Source organism: Eretmochelys imbricata, chromosome 6, assembly GCF_965152235.1.
Source record: "Eretmochelys imbricata isolate rEreImb1 chromosome 6, rEreImb1.hap1, whole genome shotgun sequence".
NCBI lineage: Eukaryota > Metazoa > Chordata > Testudines > Cheloniidae > Eretmochelys > Eretmochelys imbricata.
The window spans coordinates 87,738,755-87,761,016 of NC_135577.1; the positions used below are offsets into that span (position 1 = coordinate 87,738,755).

A 22,262-nucleotide genomic window follows, 5' to 3' on the forward strand; every position below is an offset into this window, starting at 1 on the left:
GGGGGAGGAACCTTGACACCTCCCTATTCATCTGTCCAAGTTTCCACTTCTTGTAAACTTCCTTTTTGTGTTTAAGCTCATCAGAGATTTCTCCGTAACGCCACGCTGGTCGCCTGTCATATTTGCTATTCTTTCTGCCCATCGGGATGGTTTGTTCCTGCACCCTCAATAAGGCTTCTTTAAAATAAAGCCAGCTCTCCTGTACTCCTTTCCCCCTCATATTAGCCTCTTAGGGGATGCTGCCCATCAGTTCTCTGAGAGAGTCAAAGTCGGCTTTTCTGAAGTCCAGGGTTGGTATTCTGCTGCTCCCCTTTCTTCCTTTTGTCAGGATCCTGAACTCAACCATCTCATGGTCACCGCTGCTGATGCCATCCAGAGTAACTACTTTAAGAACAGTAAATTCTTGCCAGAATGATGAAGTAGGACAGGAGAGAACTTTCAGGGATAGAGAGGGAAGGAGGGGGTCCAAGTTTCAGGTAGAACTTAGAAATATTACAAGTAATAGTCCATATAAGTTTCATGGTTTTATATTTTTGAGAGAGATGAGAATATGCCAGGCTTAGAAGGACTATAAAGCTCACCAGACTTGAGTCTCCCATAATTATCAAACAAGTGTCCAGTACTTCCCTGTCAAAGGATGGTGACTTTGACATGAGGCTTTCAGTACTGAGGGAAGAATAAAGCAACGAAAAATGGAGGTTCTCAGGGCTTTACCACAGATGTATTCTGGGACTTTCTGAACATTTATCAGAAACATGGGGCAAAAGTTACCACTTCCCCACCTCTAAAAAGTGAGTAACCAACAACCTCTTATCTTCCAGACTCCTGCCCAATGTTCCTGCTGCAGTGCTGAATGTGCCCTAGCATTCCATTATTTTTACGAAGCTGATTCAAGCCACCGTGGTATCTCTTGGACCGCTGTTCAATTGGATTCCAACTACAAGGCCAAGATTGTGTGTGGAATCTTCTCCCACCCCTTCATGTGCAGCCAAACTATTCTGCCATGTCAAGGGAAGCAATGGGAAATGTGTCCAGAACTGATATATGTTTCTTGAGAGACACAGGGAATGGAGTTTTCCTGTTAAACACAAGGAGGTGCTTGACCTGTAATGTGCCCAGACCAAGGGAGACAACCTGATACCCCAAGGACTTAGTTTATCACAGAGCTCTGCATATAAAACAACACTTACTCTACAACACGTGTCACTGGAGCATAAGCAGTAAATACCACACTGGCATTTCAACTTGTTCCTGGTGATGTGGGGTCTTCCATGACTCAGGGCCCTGTGCTGCAGCAAGTTTGATAGCATTTTCTGGACCAGATCTGTTTTCTAGTTTCTAGAAAATTTACTAGAATCACATCAGGTACAACAAAGGACCAGACATGAATGGGCTAATGTAACAATGCCAAACTTAAAGCTAGAATAAAATACATATTACATATCTATGACGGCAAATGTAACCCACACACTTCCTGGGTGTGGTGTTCTGTCCTCTCTAGTGGCACCAAGACCACTTAGAGATTAATTAGCCTGTTCTACAGCCTTAGCTAAAAGCCAGTTGGCTTTTAGCTCATGCAGTAGAGACTCATGCACTAAGCTCCAGAGACCCCAGGTTCAATCTCGCCTGACGATGCCCGGGATCTGTCAGTGTTACACGCTGTTGAAACTGTGAAATCTTAGAGCCTGACACTCCAGCCACAGGATACAAATAGCTTCCTCTGTATTCAACAGGAATGACTCTTAGACTCCAGCAGGAGAATTCAGCCCCTAGAATTTAATTGCTTTCCAGACACTGTATTGACTTAACAGCAATCTACAGCACTTAGTGCAAATATGTTTAAGATCAATGCAATAGGTCTGTCAATAATCAAACAAGATAAAAGTGTTAGGCATAAACCTATAATTATCTTTATTGCTAAGTTAAATAACCATGAAATACACCTCTCTTAAACAGTATGCCATAATTTCCAGAGTCAATTTTACTTGTATGGCAAAAGAAAATCTCCGGAAAAATCTCAAGTACCGCAGGGTCCATTATGATACTAATTAAATTCATTTCTTATTTTTGTAAAGTTGCTTTATTCTCTCTCCAGTGTCTTTCTGTAGAGTGCTACCCTTCCCACCTTTCAAGGAATTTCTGCTATTCCGTAATGTTTTCCACAGTCTCCTAGATCTGTGAAATGGCCATAAAAAAAGAAGAAATATACTACCTGGAAATGTTTTGGTCTTAAAAATTTTACCTTAAAGTACTGATAGCTTCCTAAAGTCCCAAATAAAAGAACTGCTTAATAGTAACTCTTTCACATTATGTGAATAGAGGTTTTTTTTAAAGAAAAATAATCAATGCCAGTAAAAACTTAATATAAAATTTAGTTGGACATACCAAAATGACTCTGTGTGTGAATAATTTTGTCAAAAGGCTCTGCATAGATAGACAGGCTTCTATGTCCCCAGTCACTGAAAGGGATGAGCACCCGAAGTGCCTTTAATAACATAGAATGAAGTAATTTATTTTATTATACAATTATATTAACAGCTATCCTCACAAAGTCCAAAGAAACATATATTTAAAATATATGCATTCATATATTTAATAACCAATACTGCCCATCTGGCAAAGATACACTTAAATCTATGTTACACAGAAAAAAGCCAAAGTACTTACCATATGTCTCAATAACTTTAAGGTTAAAATATGCTTGAAACAAGATGTCTGGGAACATATGCACAATATACATTTTCCCAAAAAGTTCATCTGTTAACCATTGTACTGGCACCACCGATTTCTGTTATCCAAGCCCAAGCTAACTCAGGGTTATAAAGTTTTCATCCTTCAGAAATACCAGCTTTCTTTTTAGAAAGGAAAAAAGAGAGATGGAGAGAAAGAGACACAAAGACAGACAGACAAAGGATCAAACTTCTTCAAAGGTGAACCCAGGTCTCTGACACCTAGCTTTAAAGTAAAATATTGCATCAGAACACTTTGGTTTTAATGACTTTATTTTTACATGCAAATAGATGTATCCAGCGAATACATTATTCCATGCAGACAATGTTACATTTCTTCTCAGCAGGAACTCTGCCTTGTTTGTTTATCTTGGTGATCTTTAATTAGTGCAGTCATTTCATAATTCAAGTCACCCTCCCTGTACAATTGGAGCTGTGAAAAATATTCACCACCAAACCAGAAACCACACTGCCAGAAACCAGAAAATGCCCTTCCCACTGTTGAGGCTCCCTCACTGATGGTGAAAGGGAAAAGCTGGAGTTTCCCTAGTTACTGCTCAAGCCTCAAAGTCTTTTGCATGGATGTTGTGGTCCAGATCACCAACAGTTTCACAACCCAGCATACCTAAATGGGAAGGATGTATCCCGAGGCCTGTTAGAGTGAGTGGGGGCTACTGAGGAAGGGAAGGAGAGAAATGAATCTAAGAAACCAGTGATCTTCCTTGGTGTTTCTTGTTCATATCCAAGAAAAGCTAAAGGAATTTTGAATCTACTTAGATTCTCTTTAGCCCAATGTCCATGGGTTTCACAGAGCTCTAAGCAGGATGCTATAACTTGTGCTGTCTGGTAACAGCTTGCAGCAAGTTGCTCCATCAGCCAGGATCTCTGGAGCATATTGCACTCCTATCCTGACCCCTCCTGCCACTGAAATGCCCCCTCTGTGGAATAGTGCTGCTGCATTTAGGCAGCTTTAGATCCTTTTTATGCCCACAGGAGCCGTGCAAAGGAACTTAAGGGAAGCCAAGGATCTCAGCATTGCCAATTCTCACAATTTTACTGAGATTCTTGCGATATTCGGTGTTTTTCTTAAAGCCTCAGCACCAAGAATCCTGTTATTATGTGAGCATATCAGCCTTCATTTAGCAAAAACAAAAAGGTGTAAGTTTTAGCTCTCATGATTATCAAAAGTATGTAGAAAATGTGCATCCTAACAGCTCAAAAACCAGAGAGCAGAGAGATCCTCACATTTATTATTCTTTAACATCGAATGATTTTTAAGACAATCTCATCACTTGGGGCTGGCCTGACTCATGACTTCTGAATGATTGAGGTTGGCAGTACTGGAATCTAGCCCAGTGCCTAAACCTACCCTTTTACTAAGTATATACCAGTACTTGTGCTCAGAAGCAACCATCAGACTGACTTTCTGACCTTTTATCAAGTTAATGTGAAGAAAAGAAAGCACATGATCCAAGTCATTAGGAGGGTTTCAAAATTTCAACCTTCGACTCTGTACTGCAATTCCAAATTAAATACAGCCATAGTTTTTCTTTGTCATATTCAATAATTGTAAGAGACAGTGATTGTCTCATTTGTATCCACAATGATAATAACAGCAGGACTCTACCAAGAGATCTTCTTTAGGATTACGCGATGGGGCTACATTCTATCATTTTACACACATGTAATATCTACATAAGTGAATGGGAACATTGTGTAATGACTGATGGCAGACTAAGGCCCAGATTGATCTGGGGCCTTTGGGGAAAGTAAAACAAAAAAGAGAGAAAATCCAATGAACAGCATTACGCACAGGAGGTCCTTCTACATGTACACACTCAACTGAAGAACCAAAAAATATTAATGCAGAAAACTCCACAATTGTGTGGTGAAAGGTTTTAAAACATCCTAATAAAAGTAAAGTTGTAAGAAGCAATGTAGAGAATGAGGGAAGCATATCAGAACAAATAAAGTTATCATTTAATAGTGAAGGCAATTTGATAGGCCAGTATTAATTTATTTCTACTATAACAGAGCTAAAGGCATAATAACTGTTTGCAGGATTGGGATTTCTGTCTATTAATATGGGTGACTGTAATACACAGAAGGGTATAGGAGGGCTTGTTTTTTTTGAGTGATTGTTCTCAGAGTATAGGAAAACAGCAGGAAGAGGGCACTTGAACTGCACTGACATAATGCTTAATAAATGTTTACTTTGAAGAGTTTCCTTTATGTTTGCATTCATACACATACATATTCCTAGGATTAGTTCTTTTGCATGTTGCTGAGGATTCATAATGAAGTAAAACTTCTATAAAAAGCAAAACATATTAGGATAAAATATTACTTTGAAGTCATAATTTGTTCTTCAGTAATGTCATGCATCTTGCTTAACTATATACTTAGTAATTAAGAGCTTGATGCTTCAGTCCTTAATCAGGCAAAATTTCCATTCTGTCATCAGTAAGAGTTTTTTTTCCTAAGTAAAGACTAGAGGATCATGTCTTAATTCTAACATCAATCGGCACATTTCTTTGGTGAGGGACAAATAGGACATTTTACAGTTACCGATGTTAGTTACTATAACACTTATTTTTAAAAGGAGGAAATATAGTGCTTTACCTTCACTGCCCTTTTGGGTGTTTCAGCCATGATAGGAGGGAGTATGCCTTTGTAGAAACCAAACCATCTATTGGAGAAACAAACAAAGAGTTTTTTGTACACATGTATGAAAGAGCATTAGCCAACAGGGAATTCTATTTTCATTTCAGAATAAAGTAACTAATCTCAGAGCATTCCTAATTATTCAGAACAACCCTCACCGTCAATAGTGAAACTCTGTTTTCTTGCTTATTATGTAACTAACATGCTACCATTTCCACTATACAGTGTTGGAATGACAACTGGAAGCAGCAACGAGTTAACAAAAATGCAATCCACACAGCCAGTACAGTTTAGAAACCTGTTTAAAAGAAAAGAAGAAACTTCTTGTTAATGAAGAACAATCACTTTAGTTTAATCGTTCTTTCTGAACTTCTTAGCTACCCCTTCTTTCCATAGTAACGATGAAAATAGAAAAGTTAGGGCCAAAAATGTGGATATGAGGGGCAAAAAGCATATTCAGAAAGCTGCACACAAAAAATGGCAGGCACCCGTTCAGAGGCTGGATAAAGGCCAATTTGGTTCTAAATGTTGGTTGAAATGTACGAAGGACATTTTATTTGATAATTTAATTTTAAAGATAAAATTTGTAACTACTTCAAAAAAGCATAACAAAGTTAGCTAGTCATATAGAATTGACTGAAATGCAAATTTTTCATCTTAAAAATTCGTTTGGGTGATATAATGTAACTCCCTTAGTGTGGATCTTTGTTCCAATCTAGTGGCTGGTCCCCATAAGAGGTTAATGAGTTGTACAGCTAGGTTTGGGACTTAGTCCCAGTTTAAGTGATAGAGGTTTCTACTTTTTGCGCCCAATTTAGTAAGGCACTTATACACATGCATAATTTAAATCATGTTGTTAGTCCCATTGCTTTCCATGGAACTACTCACATGCTTAAAATTAAGCACATGCTTAAATACCTTGCTGAATTTTGGCCTTCATGCTTAAGACACAGGTTCAAACCTCACTGTAAGCCCAAGTGAGCTCAGTTACAACTACATAAACCTATATAAATAGTGTTGTTCTTACTGGTTTTAATACATCAGTTTTCAGTTTATACAAAAATATTTTAAATATGGTAATAATTAAAATTCATTCACCAGCACAGACTTTATGGTTTTTCAGTGTAGTGAGAAGATACAGAACTAAAGGAGAGAAAGTGCTCCACAGATCCATTCCCAGATCTGCCTCCACCATAGAGAAGGGAGGAGTGCCATCTCTGCCAAAGGCCCTCTTTGTTAAGAGCTGTGTAATCAGGTAGCGATTTGCAATGGACAACAACAACTTTATTGGTCTTAAAAACTTATGAACGATGTTACATATTCTTACATGCCAGTAGATGGTGCTCCTCCTATGAACTAGTTTCATATAATCACATATATACAGTTATATACATAAGTCCTATCACACTCCCTGCTCTTTGTAGGCCTAGGGATAAGTGTGAGGGGAATGTGCATGAGGAGGACATGGAAGTAGAGTTGAAGGGAAATGCATTTGTTCCCTTAGCAGTGGGGAAACAGGTTAGGAAAACAATATTCTGCTATGAATCAAGCAATTTTCAGTTTCACACTCCCTGTCACACACTCTCCCTGTCCCCCCACTCCCCCACCTTAAGTTGAAAAGCAGCTGTCAATCTAGTAGGATGCCCATGGAACGATCGATTGAGAAACCTGCATCATGTGATGCTGTACCTGCCCCATGAGGCATTGCAAACCCTTCCCAAAGCATCCTGCAGCCAGTTGGATGGGGAATAGCTACCCACAGTGCACTGCTCTCTGTGTCAATGCAAGAGCTGCTAGTGAGGATGCACACTGTTGACACAAGGAGCATAGAGTGGACATGCAACAGTGATTTAATTAAAGTGGCATAACTTTTGTTGACAAAACTCTGTAGTGTAGACAAAGCCTTAGATGCAGGCCTTCATCAGAAAAATTACAGAGCAGCAGCGACAATCATTGCAACATGTAGTAAAAGAGAGAGGAAGTGACATCAGATCCCAAATTTGGGAAAATTGGAAAGAATTAAGAAGTAAATGTCTAACAGAAACATAACTACAGTGTTTTATTTTGTTTCAGCATTAAGGATCTAAATGAACATCACCATTCAATTGTATTCTGGGCAACAGCCCAAACTCATCTTTGGAATAGTTGATTTTGAAACATTACAGTCAATCATATCTTCTCAATTTGTTCTTCTTTCAGGCTTTAGGCATCCTTCTGGTTTCCATTTCTTGTTTGGAAGTCTTGAGTCATCTATCCTGGCAACATGACCAACCCAAATCAGTTATTTTCTCCAAATTATATTGAAATAGGGATCTTGCTTCATTTTGCTTGTTTTCTTCCCGTCTTTCACATAATTTTCCTTTTAAGGACCTAATACAAAGCTGAAGGCATGCATACAATATCCTCTTTCTTCTGCTGCTGTCAAATCCAAGTCTTTTACCCACATAGTTCTATAATTGAAACAATGACACAAAATACCTTTAGGGTCCTATTCCGCCTTCACTTACACTGCACCAATCTCAGAATTTGAATGAAAGGGCTGGATTTCATGGCTCTGTCATTTAAGGTTGGCAAGATCTGCAATGTGAATTCACAAAATTTCAGGCATCTTGAGGAGATGGTAATTTAGGTGGGATGCAGATGGATGTCCTTCAACAAAGGAGGGAAACATTCCCAAATGTGGTGAAAGTTACCTAAGTCTTTGCTACGAAACAAGGTGTGTTCTTATCTTGTGCTAGCTAACACATTGTACATTTACAACTAACACAAGGTAAAATCCTACTGATGACAAGGCAGTTGTATTTTTAACATGTGTTAGCAGGTTGAGGCAAGCTCTAGAGTTTCTCCCCTCCACTCTGCCCCGATCTCTACCTCAACTTGCAAACATGTATGAAAAATACATGTTATATGTTACCACGTTAGCAACCTAAGACAGCAAGTTACATAGATTATCCTATTGATACCATTTTAATAGAGACATATCAGTTAAAACTTTCATTGACACATGGAGCCCAGAGTTAGTTATTTCCCTTAGTTCTACCTCATAATTCCACAATCAAGACAGCCACAATCTTAGATACTTGTAAACAACATGACAAGTCATTTTTTTTCTTTTTTATGTACTTACATTGCATTTATTTGCCTTTAAGACATCATTTAGTTTATTATACCAGTATTCTCAACCTTTCCAGACTACTATATCCCTTTTCAGGAGTCTGATTTGTCTTGCGTACTACCAAGTTTCACCTCACTTAAAAACTACCTGCTTACGAAATCAGACACAAAAATACAAAAGTGTCACAGCACACTATTACTGAAAAATTGCTTACTTTCTCATTTTTACAATATAATTATAAAATAAATCAATTAGAATATTACTATTGTACTTATGACACTGCACCCCATATTATTAATAAAATGTTATGATATGAATATGGCATAACTGAGATATGTTTTAAGCAAGATGGGTCATGTGAGGTATCATTGGAAAGGTTATGATTTGCTGAATGTGGTTATCCAATTTGTATTCATGTATCAGTCCTGTATCTGAAGTTAGGAATATTGACTATGTAACAATTACAACTGTGTGTGTACTTGGGGAACACCCACAAGACAGTAGGCAATCAGCCTGAACAGGCTATTAGGAAAGACAATGAAATGGGTCTTTGAAGATGCTCCCATCTTCCTGGAGTTCCTTTCTGTGCACATTACAAGTAAACCTTGTCTCATGGTTGCTTTGACACTGCAAGATCATGTGATCATGTCACCTGGTACAGGGCACCATCTTGAGCTGGTACTTTTCCACTGAAGGGGATGGGGATCAGCCTGGGAAACAAAAGGTTCCCACCATATGTAAATCCTATTTAAGGATGGGAAGGAAGTTAATCAAGGTGGCCAGCTCCTCTCCACTGCCTCCCCACCCAAGAAGGAAGACTGCTGAAAGCACCGGAAGAAACAAAGGAACTAAGCTCGGGAAAAGCAAGGGCTGAGTCCAGACTAAGCCAGGGGTCTAGCCTGTGAAGAGAAATAACTGGAACTCTAACTGCAGAGACTCTGCAACCTGCCTAAAACAACATTTAGGGTGAGAAATTGTTATTTGTAACTTGTTTCTTTAGTGAATTAAGTTTAGGTTGCGTGTTTTGTTTTATTTGCTCAGTAATCTGCTTTGTTCTGTTTGCTATCCCTTATAATCACTTAACGTTTACCTTTGTAGTCAATAAACTTATTTTTGTTTATTCCAAAACCCATTTTGTGCAATTCATATCGGGGGCGGGGCGGGGGGGAGAGGGCTGTGCATATCTTCCTCCACATTGAGAGAGGGGGCGATTTTTATGAGTTTTTGAGGTACAGATCTCTCTTTTCAGCTAAATCCTCCTACACAGAGCTGATTTCAGCCTGTGTCTACAGCTGGGTGTGGCCTTACCTGTGTGTATGCCAGAGAAGGCTTGAGGGCCTGGCACAGCAAGAACAGGGGGAGGAAGCCCGAGCTGGTGGAACGGGTGGGGTCAGTGGGACCCCAGCATATCAGGAGGCATCCTGGGCGGGGGGGTCCAACCCGTCACAGTACTTACACTTCAGTATATAGTACATAGAGCAGTATAAACAAGTCGTTGTCTATATGAAATTTTAATTTGTACTGACTTCACTAGTGCTTTTTACGTAGCCTGTTGTAAAACTAGGCAAATATCTTGATGAGCTGATGTACCCACCCTGGAAGATCTCTGCGTACCCCCAGACGTACGCGTACCCCTGGTTGAGAACCACTGTACTATACAAGCTTTCATGCAGCCAAATAAATATCAGTTTCAGGGCAGAAGATTAAAAAAATATCCACAACATATTTAAATAATTATAATATGTGTTAACACAATCCTAATCTTTTAATATTGTGAACACAGTGCTATAAAGAGTCTTACAAAAAAGAACACAATTTATTTGTGTGACATTTTTTTCACTCCAGAAATACAGTTCAGAGGTATGTATAATATAGGAGGTGCCTGAAAGCCCATTTCCCGGAAACCTGGCCTAATATTCGTAGTAGGGTTAATGTTGTGTTATACGTCCACCACAATACAAATGTCCATGATATAAGAAGCAGGGGAATCAATGGAAGAAGCCAAAGAGAAAGAAATAGGGACAATGTACAGCATGAAATGAGCAATTAAAGAAGGCGAGAATATCAATTAAATGTATTCTTAAAGCACTTCAAAAAATATAGAGCTTTGGAGGAAGAGGCTCAGAAACCATTGGATTGTCCATCATACAGATTAATAATCAGCATCAATCTACTTAATTCATTCAGAATGAAAGTCAGCAGTATATTCACTGCACGCAGGGCAGATTATGAAGTTGTTGAGAACTATCATCCATGTGACTTTTTTTTATTCTTGAAGAGAAATAAGTCCCTTCTCCATGAATCTTAATTACCTCTCAATATCTAGCTCAAAACTCTTGTTAATTTTTAGCTTTCTATACTGTACACTGAATTTAAAAGGGCTAGAGGACTCACCCATAAATAAACCCCAAACAATATGGAAAGATGAGAAACCTGGACCTTCCTCTCTTTTATCTAGCACAACAGAAAGTGAGAATGGAAAAAGGAGATCTATATTAAAAACTGGGCAATGTTCACATTAAAGTCAATTCTTCTCTCACACCATATATTACTCTCATATGTTTTCCATGTTTTGCCATACTCGAGTGCTTATAAAAACAATCCAGTGGGGAAAAAGTCTCATGATCTCTACTCTGTACCTCACAACATACCCAAGATATTCACTAGTGCTCAAAATGCAGATCTTATTCCGGCTTTTTGTTTCTAGGTTACTTATATTTTTTGCTTAAAACTTAACTAAACAATACAGTAGCATACATTGTTAAAGTAGGTTTCAGAGTAGCAGCCGTGTTAGTCTGTATTTGCAAAAAGAAAAGGAGTACTTGTGGCACCTTAGAGACTAACAAATTTATTTGAGCATAAGCTTTCGTGAGCTACAGATCACTTCATTGGATGAAGCTCACGAAAGCTTATGCTCAAATAAATTTGTTAGTCTCTAAGGTGCCACAAGTACTCCTTTTCTTATTGTTAAAGTAGAAGCTTTCATGTATTTTAAATGTATTCTATATTCAAAAATATTTGTAAATACTTGCTTTAAAAAGAGTTATGTTTGAAAGTCTGATAAATTTAAATAAATGACTATCACAAGGCATATGATTTTTCTAATAAATAGGTCAGTCCGTCATGGAACTGAAAGCCATGACCTTCCATGGCTGCTGAGACTCGGCAAGGCTAGAGGCCAGATCTTCATCTGGCATAGATCAGCATATCACCATTTCCTTCAATAGAGCTACACTAATTTACACTTGCTGAGGATCTGGCCATAGGGTCTGGTGCAGCTCCCGCTGAAATCAATGGTAATCTTTCCATTCATTTCACTAGGTGTTACATTGAGTCCTTACAGATCTCTTGTCTGGATAAAAGCACTGACTAGCCTGTAGAATGGGCTGAAATGCCTCACTTCTTTTAATGCACAGAGTTTTGTTCCCACAATAGACATTTCTCTAACTTCCCTTCTGTTTGCAGTAGGAACAAGTTATAGACATGCCAAAACAATTTTGCCTACAGCTTCTAAAACAGAAAAATGCTTCTTTACTGTTCAGTTTGTCAAAACTGGCAGAATGCTTCATTTGTTCCCTATGATTTTTAGCTGTTCAAACACTAGAAGAGAATTTAAATTAATTTCTTTCACCCTTCTGCTAACAGTACTGCCTTTTGCATAACAGGTACAACAGGAAACAATCACTGTTATAAAGCTGCACCACACCTAGATCTATTTAAGCCAAAGAATATACAAAAATACTTTCATTATTACTTCTTGTTACTAAAGGAAATTTAGGTGCTAATGGTTACGTTTATAGCTGTGTATCTATGTCTCTGACAGCAAAATAATTCAACATTGAGGGTACCTGCAGATTTGTTTTCCAGAATGTTTAAAGATAAGGGAGGGAAGTTCTACAGTTATCTAAAAAAGATTTTTGTTTGTCACTTTCCATGAAAAATGATGGCAAATAAATGTACATTTTGAAGTGTGACTGTCTTCATTGAAGATCTCTGAAATTTAGCATTATTTATGCATTTAAGAAGCTGACAACATTTTGTCTCTCCTAATCTCTAATGCCATCTTCTATAAAAGGTAGTTCTTATTTGCACAGTTTCCCTGTTTGCATTAGCAGCACCACCTGTTCTAACCAATGGTGAGATAATAAAAATACAACATTAAGCTGTTTGGAATCATCAGAAAAGTGTGGATCAGGAAGGAAAACTGTGATTGCAAGTTAATTCTAATCTTCATTGGAATAACTCACATTCTTCAGTATCCACATGTGTAGTCACTAGGGAGTTCTCTGGCTACATGTGTTCTTTCCCATCTGCCTGCTAAATCAAAGATCTAAAAGGCACTCAGAGTCATTATACGGATTTGTGACACTCCCAGGAGGATACTGGTTCCATAATGCAGTGAATAATTTACCGAGATATAAAGCCGGATTTTCAGACATCAGCCTCCATTTTTGTGGGCACAGCTTTGCACCTGCAATTATTTGTGCCTGTAATTTAAGTTACTTAGATGTCTCCAATTTGCAGGTGCAATCATTGATGTAGATGTCTAAATAATCTCAATTGCAGGCAAACAGAACTGCAGGTGCAAAATTGTGCCTGCAGTTATTTTCACTTTCAGACCCAGAGACCTGCCTGAGTTCAGAATTAAAATTGGACCCATACTATTTGCATCTATACCAAAAATTATCTTGCTTCAGTATTTTTCATGTTAGGTCAAGAAAACTGTACTTATTTCCTTCACTTTTAAATGGAAAAAGAAAGAAGTGCCTTTTGGTATGAACAAACTAAATATACATATGATAATTAATATGGTGCCATCTTTTCAAACTTTGTACTTTCGGGTACTGTTTTCTCTTAATTTTTGTTCAGCATCTCTAAATGATGAAAGATTCGTGATCTTGTAGTAGTACTGCCCTCAACATCTGTGTTCCATAGAGGGTGACATGGTCATATATGCTTAGGGATTACAGTATTGTAGGCTGTGTACTAGTATTTAGCCAATAGAGGGCAATATGATCATGCACGCACATGTACACACACATTTGAATTTCCAACTACTAGAGGGCTGCGGTACACAGGGATATTGCGGGAGTAAAGCCTATTACTGTACAGATGTGGAAGAAAACCCACAGTAATGGAAAATGTATATCAAAAATGTGAGATGGATATTTGTGGCATCTGCTATGCATGTCAATGAAATCAGATTCTACTTTGAGTCTTTGATCATTATATTAAAAATATAACTGTGTCTTAGATAGTGCTGTTCGTCATAAGGAAAATTATTAATGTATTTTCAGATCAGAAAAATTTCTAGGAGGAGTGTTGTGTGCCCTGAGGAAAGAACATGACTCTTCGAATGAACAAAAAGTTCATACAATGTAGTCCCAGATCTAGGGCTAGAATCACATTGTGTAATAATGGCATGATATATAAAAGCACTGGTACAAGACTGAACTTAAATTCCTGACCCTACTCACCTGACTTGGTTCAGAGTTAAAAAGTTTAACAATTCTGTCACATGAAAGGGCTCATTATGCACTGAGTTTCATGGATGCACACTAACTGAAAGGTCAAAAAATGGAGCACACATTTTCAAATAATTTTGCTTAATTCTAGTTAAACCTAAGGCACAAACAGAGTAGATTGACAGTTATTAGAATTACACTTATTTTAACTTTTTAATCATGATACGTTTCTAGTCAAGCAGCTTCATTTTCAGGCCATAGCCAAAAATGCTACTGAGGGACTTCTAGAACAGTCCACAGTTTTGAATTCTTTCCACCTCCAACCCCTCCCTCAATTTGGTTATACTTCCCTTTTCTTTCCTTCTCACACAGTTTGTAAGGAAAAGACACCCACTACTATTTCGCATGACATGTGTTTCCCCTGGACTTTTTGGTAATCTTTTGGGCTGAATTTCTCAAAGAGGAAGAACACAGCCAGAGCAGATTTAGATGACGCAGCAGTAGTAAAAGCCTTGTGCCCTCTCTCCATTAGTGTCTGCCAGCTGGTGGGGAGGGAGAGAAAAAACTGGGGTAGAGGTGAAAAATAGATGTCTTTCGGTGTTTCTTATGTAATCTATAAGACTAAGCCTATCCTCGGCCTGCAATTAATTAAATGTTTACCAAAGAATACCAACCAAAGTTCTCTGTCAAGCTGTTAGAAGAGGAACTTAACCATATCATATTTGCAATTTGTAACCTATATTCATTACTCTAGATATTAGCTGAGCATTGAGTATATAACTCTGCATTACAGGTCTGCTAATGCCTTCTGCAGCCAGATTTACCAGCTGAGATGCAAGTTTGTGAAAGGAAAAGTCTGTAGAAGTTTGGTGGCCCTAATTAAAAGATATACTGATAGTTTGATGTAAGCCATAGCCCCCTCAATTGTAAAGCACAGAGCTTCCCTTTGCATGTTTCTTTCAGAAAGTAATGCAGTTTGTATCTCAGTGGTGACACATCACACCATGTGATGTGGCAGTCCTTAATGAAGTCTTTATTTTTTTTAAAAAAATCTGCAATCTTTTCTTTGAGTAGCAAACCTGCCTTGGCAGGTCTAACTTGAACATCCCTTTTGAAATGTTTTCTTTTCTTCCTGAATATACTTTTTTGATCAGGCGCCCTTTCCAACTCAACCTCTTTGGTGGAAAAGAAATGTTGCCATCTCAGCATGCAATAAAACAACTTAAATTAATCTTAAATGAGCATACAGTACTTTACTCAACAAACAACAACTGAAAATGTGTCACATAGCAAACCGTGTAAATTCATGACAAGCTCTTCTAACATGTGCATCATGCATTTTTATTCAAGTCTTTTTTTTTAATATCTAAATTGATAACACACTTTAAAAAGCAAGAATATTTCAAACTGAAGTCTATTTGAGTCAAATCTATTTTTTTCTCTGTGTGTGAAGGGACAATTTCTCTGTTCCTTAGTATCAGTTAACCTGACATTTCACAAACATCTGACTAAACTTGCTCAGTAATCAACTCTGTGCATTTATAGCAAAGCTAGGTTAGCAGCAGATTATCTTTCTAAACAGCATATGAAATGATCTCACAGACTGCAAGTGTAACTGCTGTTAGTAACCACAATGCTGTTTTCTTATTTGGCATCATCACAGACCATTACAAAGCCAATATGAATAGTATTTCACTAGGCGTGACTAAATGATTACCTGTTATTGTACAATATTGATTTAGAGACATGCAAAAAGTTTGTCCACCAACAGTAAAACCAGAGATGCTGCAAGAACACTTTTGTATCATTTTGCCAAAGTAACAAGCACTTATAGATGCAATTTCCTTGCAAGCCCAGGCCTTTCAAAACTAGTGGAGTGAAAAACAAACACAGACTTGTATGGCAAGGGTGTGTCCATAGTTCAAAATGCCATGTTTTGTATCATAATTAAAACTGATCTTGAAGGACAAGGTTACAAGCAACTTGAGGGCTGCACACTAGGGGCTCCCACTGGACCTTCCCAAGGAAATGTATGAAATGTTCTCTGTGAAACACACCATGAAAGACTCATTTAAGTGATGTGTTTTGTTATGAGCTTGAAACAACTCATATCTTTTGAAAGGTCAGCAAATGTTTGTGCGTCTTCAGAACACCTGTGCACAGTTTCAGAAGAATCTGGATCACTTATGATTTTATATTGAAACCATGTGAAACTGGCAGTTTCATATGGCTTGGAGACTAAATCAGGTGAAACTCAACAGTTTTGATAGAGTTTCACACTGTGTTTTGGGTTCAGGAAACTCAGAGGATGGTGTCAGCTCACGTGGACTGAAACTGAACTAAATACTCACATTGACTCTCTGAGCCATAATTGCAAAATTTACCACAGTTTTGATCTTTAGTCCCTGCATAACATGTTAAGTAGCTCATCCACTTGTCTAGCTGATGACTGGCATGACAGGAATTATAGTTCTTCTTACTTCTTCATATGTGAAAATCAATAACTGAGTTTCAGGCTCTTACAGCATGATTCACCACCCACTAACATCAATGAGAGCCTTTCAGTAGGCTTCAGATGAGACCTTTAGAGAGAAATTCAAACTTTTAGAGGAACCTTGAAATGAGTTTTAGGGTAAGTTTAAAATCCCCTTCCTTTTCCTGACCACAGATTCTCTTTAGCAGCATAGGTTCCACTAGGTTGTCCAAGTTCTTTCCAGTTGTTTTCATATCTGATCATTTCTTCTTATTTTAGTTCAGCTTCTTGAGAAAGCTTGTGACCCCCAACTCTAGGTAAATAAATGGCCAGAAATAGAAACAGGGCTTTTTTGATGTCCATAGTTACCCAAAAACACAAACATAAAACAGAGCAGGCTAGTGCAATCAAGCACTAAGCAAAGTGTACCATACATCAGTGAAGAGTAAAGTGCAATCATGGTTTAGACTAGAGTGTAAAATAGAAATACACTTTGTTTGCTGAGTTGTGAGTTAAAGTGAAATTCTGATCATGAATATGTAAAACTTAGACATGATAATGTAAAAAGCCGTATGCAACCAATGGAGAGCAGAATGGTAAATGTGATTCTTTCCATTGTCAGTGGGGTTACTCTATTTCCATCTGATTACTCACCTTTTCAAAATTATACAAGCCTCTGGGTACACAGCCTCCATACAAAATTTATACCCAAATTGTACTACACCACAGCAAGCCAAAGCTCATAAAATCTGGTCAGAGATTATTCATAATTAATTGAACTCAAGAATTTTCCGCCTCCCTTTGTCTCTCCATATTTGTTTGTGACGATGTAGTAAAAAACAATGACAAAAGAACCCTTGAAAAACAACCAAAAACACCAAATCAAACCAAACAAACATGCTTTGGATCTCAGTTTTAACCTTTTTATGGAAATCTGGTGCTTGCTGCTTAAAGTTTCCTTATTACCAGGGTCATTGTAATTCTATAAGAGCATATCTGGGCCAAATTCTGTAACAGACTTTAGTGAATTTTGTATCACTGGAAACATCTGCAGCTGTGTGCAGTTCCATATGTGTAGAATCTCTAGGTAGATTTTACAATATTCTTGGTCTTTTTACATTTCAGTGGCCATGTAATCACCCACAGATAATGAAAAATCTTTTCAGTACATTGTCATCTTCATAGAATGGCAGCATGGAAAAACCTCAAATTAGGCCTAAATTGGAAAATTCAAATCACTAAGATTGCATTTTTGTTACAGTTGTCAAAGAAATAAAGGATTACACAAGCCTTATGTTTTTAAAAACACCCATGTAATTTGGGGATTTTTACATATGGGTGGATTGATGTGATGGTAACAGATGCTCATTTTCACTGACAACCTTGAGAGCTGCCAAATCAGTCCTTTGGCTGCATGAGAAACTAAGAGTAACAATAACTCACCAACATCCTGCATCAGCACTGGACCAGACTAATGATCTTTAATTCTTCTCTGGGTGGTGACTTTTTTCCATCATCAAAGGTAAAAATAACTTCAAAATGTGGGGTGTTACTTTGCTTTTGCAAAAGTTGGTTCTGCATTGGCAACTAATATGTTAACATTCCTTCAGTTGTACCAATGCACAAGCTGAGTTTTGGTTATTTGCATTAAAATGGTAGCATAAAGTGTAAGCAATGCTTGTGACACATATCTCCAAACCCCACAGGCACGGAGGATCTACTGATAAAGTAGTCATGGATTCCGACGTATCTGTGCCATGTGGTTAAGATGAAATCACTGAAGTTCACCAATTTACATTGGGCTGGATTTGGTTCAAATCTCTGTTGCGCTCAAGGTCATTGCTAGACCTAGGCTTCATTTCCAGGTGTACGACACACCACTGGCTGAGCCATTTAGACAAACCAGCCCAGCATGTTTGGTTATTTGCTAAGTCACAAGCAAGCCCTGTTTTATGCACAGGGATGGGCAAACCGACTCAGATGAAGTCAAAACTTCCCCTTCACCTTGCTGCTCTTCTTCCTTCTCTTCTCCATCTGCCCCTCTCGCCACATGCGCGCCAAGGACACCACCACTTATTTTTAATGTATAAACCTGCAGGATCCAGCAGCTTTGGCAGCCTCTCAATTCAAATATCACACACGTGGGGATTTCCTTATCAGGATTAACCCACAGTGAGCTGCATGTGAGATGTGCTTCCAACATGACAGCTCCAACACAAAGAGTGTCACACCTAGTGAGCTCCAAATCTTCACTGATTTTCATTGTCTAGGTGCAGTAAGTGAGCAATGGGCATAAAGAGTGGCAAAATGCCTTCACTTTTAATAATCCAAGGCAGTGGCTATCAAACATTTTCATAATCTGAATCATACCTTGAGAGAAAGGTTATAACGTAGACCACCTTCTCTCCATTTCATGGTGACATGAACCACTTCCCTTCCCACTTGTGAATAAAGAGCATCCCTGTGGTGACAACAGTACTGTAAATGTTTACATGGACACATAACATTAGGAATAATTTTTTTGCGCAGCTGCTGGAAATGAATTGAAGAGCCAGCCCCATGTGACCAGCCAGCTCTTTGAAGATCACCAGCAAGATCTCTGTGGACTATGATCCACAGTCAACAGTTTGGAATCAATCATCTAGATGTTACTAATAATAAAGGTAAATAAAGTGATTTGTTTACAACATACAAACTTCAAGCTGACAACATCCATTATTATTTCTACTGTTCGGTTCTTTGATATATTTTCTACTCATGTGCCAAATACAGTTTTTTTGTTTTACATTATATTTTATGCTATACTTAGCTGGACATAAATCAGTATGTAGCCTGTTATGTCTTCCTTCTTCAGTTGATTTTCGGATGTGTTCATTTTTTGCTGTATGTTGTATCCATCCAGCTATGCCATAACAATAGCTTTTTTACTCTCTCATCTAGCGGTAATTTTGAATGAAAAAGCCTCTTCTAGGGATTTCTTCTAAAGTACAACATACATACTTCCTCCTGAATGTGGTAACTGATACGTCAACATTCCACAGTGATAAATAGGTGAGGATGTGGGCTTTCAAGGATAATCTCTTGCCAGTTAATGCTTCATTATCTGACAGACTATTTGATCCCAAGTCTGACACTGCTATGTTTTTGAAGACTCCCAAACTATAGGGAAATCTTCAGTTCCCTATACTTGATTATTGCCTAATATTTCCATTAATTTGTAAATCACAGAAGTGAAAAGCAAGAGTCTTACAAAAACTGTAGAAGGCAAATCACCATTCAGTCATATGCTTGTCATTGCTATTTGTTGATGAGAGTCAAACAATGGATTTTTCAATGTTACCTGTGAATTCAAAGTATAGCATGCTCCATTGTTATCAGAACAAAGATCACTGACTTTGAAAGGTTCAAGATATGTAAACACAGCTGGCACCAGTGACTCAATTGGTAATGCCAGGCAACATACTGCTATGCAAGAAACCCCGGTTCAGGTATGACCTCAGGACTCTTGCCACTCCAGCTATTGGAGTTTGGGAGTCTTACAGAGATAATGTTCCTAGTCCACCGGGAATATATGAGGAATCTCCTTACTGGGACTGCAATAGGAAACCTTTGAATTGTAAATAAGAATCTCTATTGGATATTTCAGAGTAGCAGCCGTGTTAGTCTGTATTCACAAAAAGAAAAGGAGTACTTGTGGCACCTTAGAGACTAACAAATTTATTTGAGCATAAGCTTTCGTGAGCTACAGCTCACTTCATCGGATGCATTCAGTGGAAAATACAGTGAGGAGATTTATATACACACAGAACATGAACAAATGGGTGTTACCATACACACTGTAAGGAGAGTGACAGACTCCAATGAGAGACTGCTGAATTTGCAAACTGGATACAATTAACTTAGGCTTGAATGAAGACTGGGAGTGGATGGGTCATTACACAAAGTAAAACTATTTCCCCATGTTTATTCCCACCCTCCCCCCACTGTTCCTCAGACATTCTTGTCAACTGCTGGAAATGGCCCACCTTGATTATCACTACAAAAGGTTCCCCCCCACTCTCCTGCTGGTAATAGCTCACCTTACCTGATCACTCTCCTTACAGTGTGTATGGTAACACCCACTGTTTCATGTTCTCTGTGTATATAAATCTCCTCGCTGTATTTTCCACTGAATGCATCCGATGAAGAGAGCTGTAGCTCACGAAAGCTTATGCTCAAATAAATTTGTTAGTCTCTAAGGTGCCACAAGTACTCCTTTTCTTTTTGTGGATACAGACTAACACGGCTGCTACTCTGAAACCTGCTATAGGAAAGGTGTCCTCAGTACAAGCTCTTATCTGAAAATGGGCTCAAATGAAGTACAAAGTAAATGGGACTTCTTATTTTCAGTAAAGAGAAAAAACACAAACTCAGTGGGCACTTCTGACATCTCCATTATCCCTATTAAACGTTACCAAACATGCATCTAAGTTGTTCCCATTTTTAGGGCTTTCTTCTGTCAGTTTTGTGCTTCTCCTTTGTGCGATTGATAAGAAACTAGCACAGGCCCCAATCTCACAAAGACACACATACTTCCCCTCTGACTGCAGTGGAATTACTCTCTTGCTTAAAGTTAAGCACACGTGTAACTGTTTGCAGGACCAAGGGCATTGATTGTGTACAACTGAACTAGAAACACACTGTTTTAGTGAGGTAGACAGAGAGACTGTCTTTTTATAAATACCAATGAATCGCTAGTGAATGCTTACTTTTAGCTAAAATATTTTTGCTGCTAGGGCTTGATCCTGGAAGATACTGAGTGCTCACAAACTTAAAACAAGAATCAGCGGTGACTAATTTTGTCTGGTGTTCAGTCTTATAAAACTTAGTGGATACCACAGTAACTGCATTAGTCGTGACTGAAGATACAGTTATTTATTAAAGAAGAGGTTCAAAAGTTCAGTATAAATCTAGATGCCCAAGGATATTCTACAGCTAAGTAAATATAAAACTCATAGATCAAATTCTTTTGAGCAAAGATGCTGCTCAAAATAAGGAAAATGCATAAATAATTAATTAACAGGAATGTTCTAAATCCCCATGTTCCTCTTTTTCCAGTTTCCAACATGCAATGTTGTTGTTTTTCTGAGAATACCCAAACCAGTAAGGTTCAAATTCTGCTCTCCAATGCTTGTTTGTGGCACCTTTCCCCAATACTGTGGCATCATCTCAAGCAAAACAAAAATATAAATATCAGCAGGTTACTAGACAAGAGAGACAAAACTGTTCTGAAAAAAAAAAGCCTTCACAATTAGATTAGATTGATGAGAATCACCCCTGGCTTAAATTTTATCCTAATTGTTCTGTACTGGTCAAGCGATACATGACAAAACAGGGCACAGAAAGTAACTCGGAAACCATAGTTTCCCTTGGCATAATATTATTCAGAGTCTAAGGGATGCCACTGAATTAGAGCCTATTTTTCATAAGCCATAAAGATACGATGATTCTATTTTTGGAACACTCAGGTAAATATTTGGCTAGAAATTTTGCCGGACACCACATGTGATTCTTGGTAATGAGTAGGCAGTCAAGGACTCATTTAGATCTGAGCTACACAGGGGGAAAGACGGTGATACACTACCACAGCTGCACTGCCTAAAGAAACCTGGACAGAGGAACCCCTTGCTACTTCTGTAGCGAGTGCTGCTCCCCACAGTGCAACTCTACTTTCATAGCGATGTCATGCAGAATCTCCTCTCCCGAGGTTGCAAATGCTGCCAGTATTCCAGTGGTCCCAGCTCCAGCTCCTTGAAACCCAGTCAGGATTGCACCCT

At 38.3% G+C, this 22,262-nt stretch overlaps 1 protein-coding gene across 15 annotated transcripts in view; it reads right to left on the reverse strand.

The window, feature by feature from the left end:
* SLC25A21 (solute carrier family 25 member 21) overlaps positions 1-22,262 on the reverse strand; it is a 408,519-nt gene that overhangs the window by 36,658 nt on the left and 349,599 nt on the right. For all 15 annotated transcript variants that reach the window (XM_077819078.1, XM_077819077.1, XM_077819083.1 and 12 more), the window contains one exon: positions 5,352-5,418. In XM_077819078.1, coding sequence (XP_077675204.1) covers positions 5,352-5,418 — 67 coding nt within the window. The remainder of the gene's footprint in view (positions 1-5,351; positions 5,419-22,262) is intronic.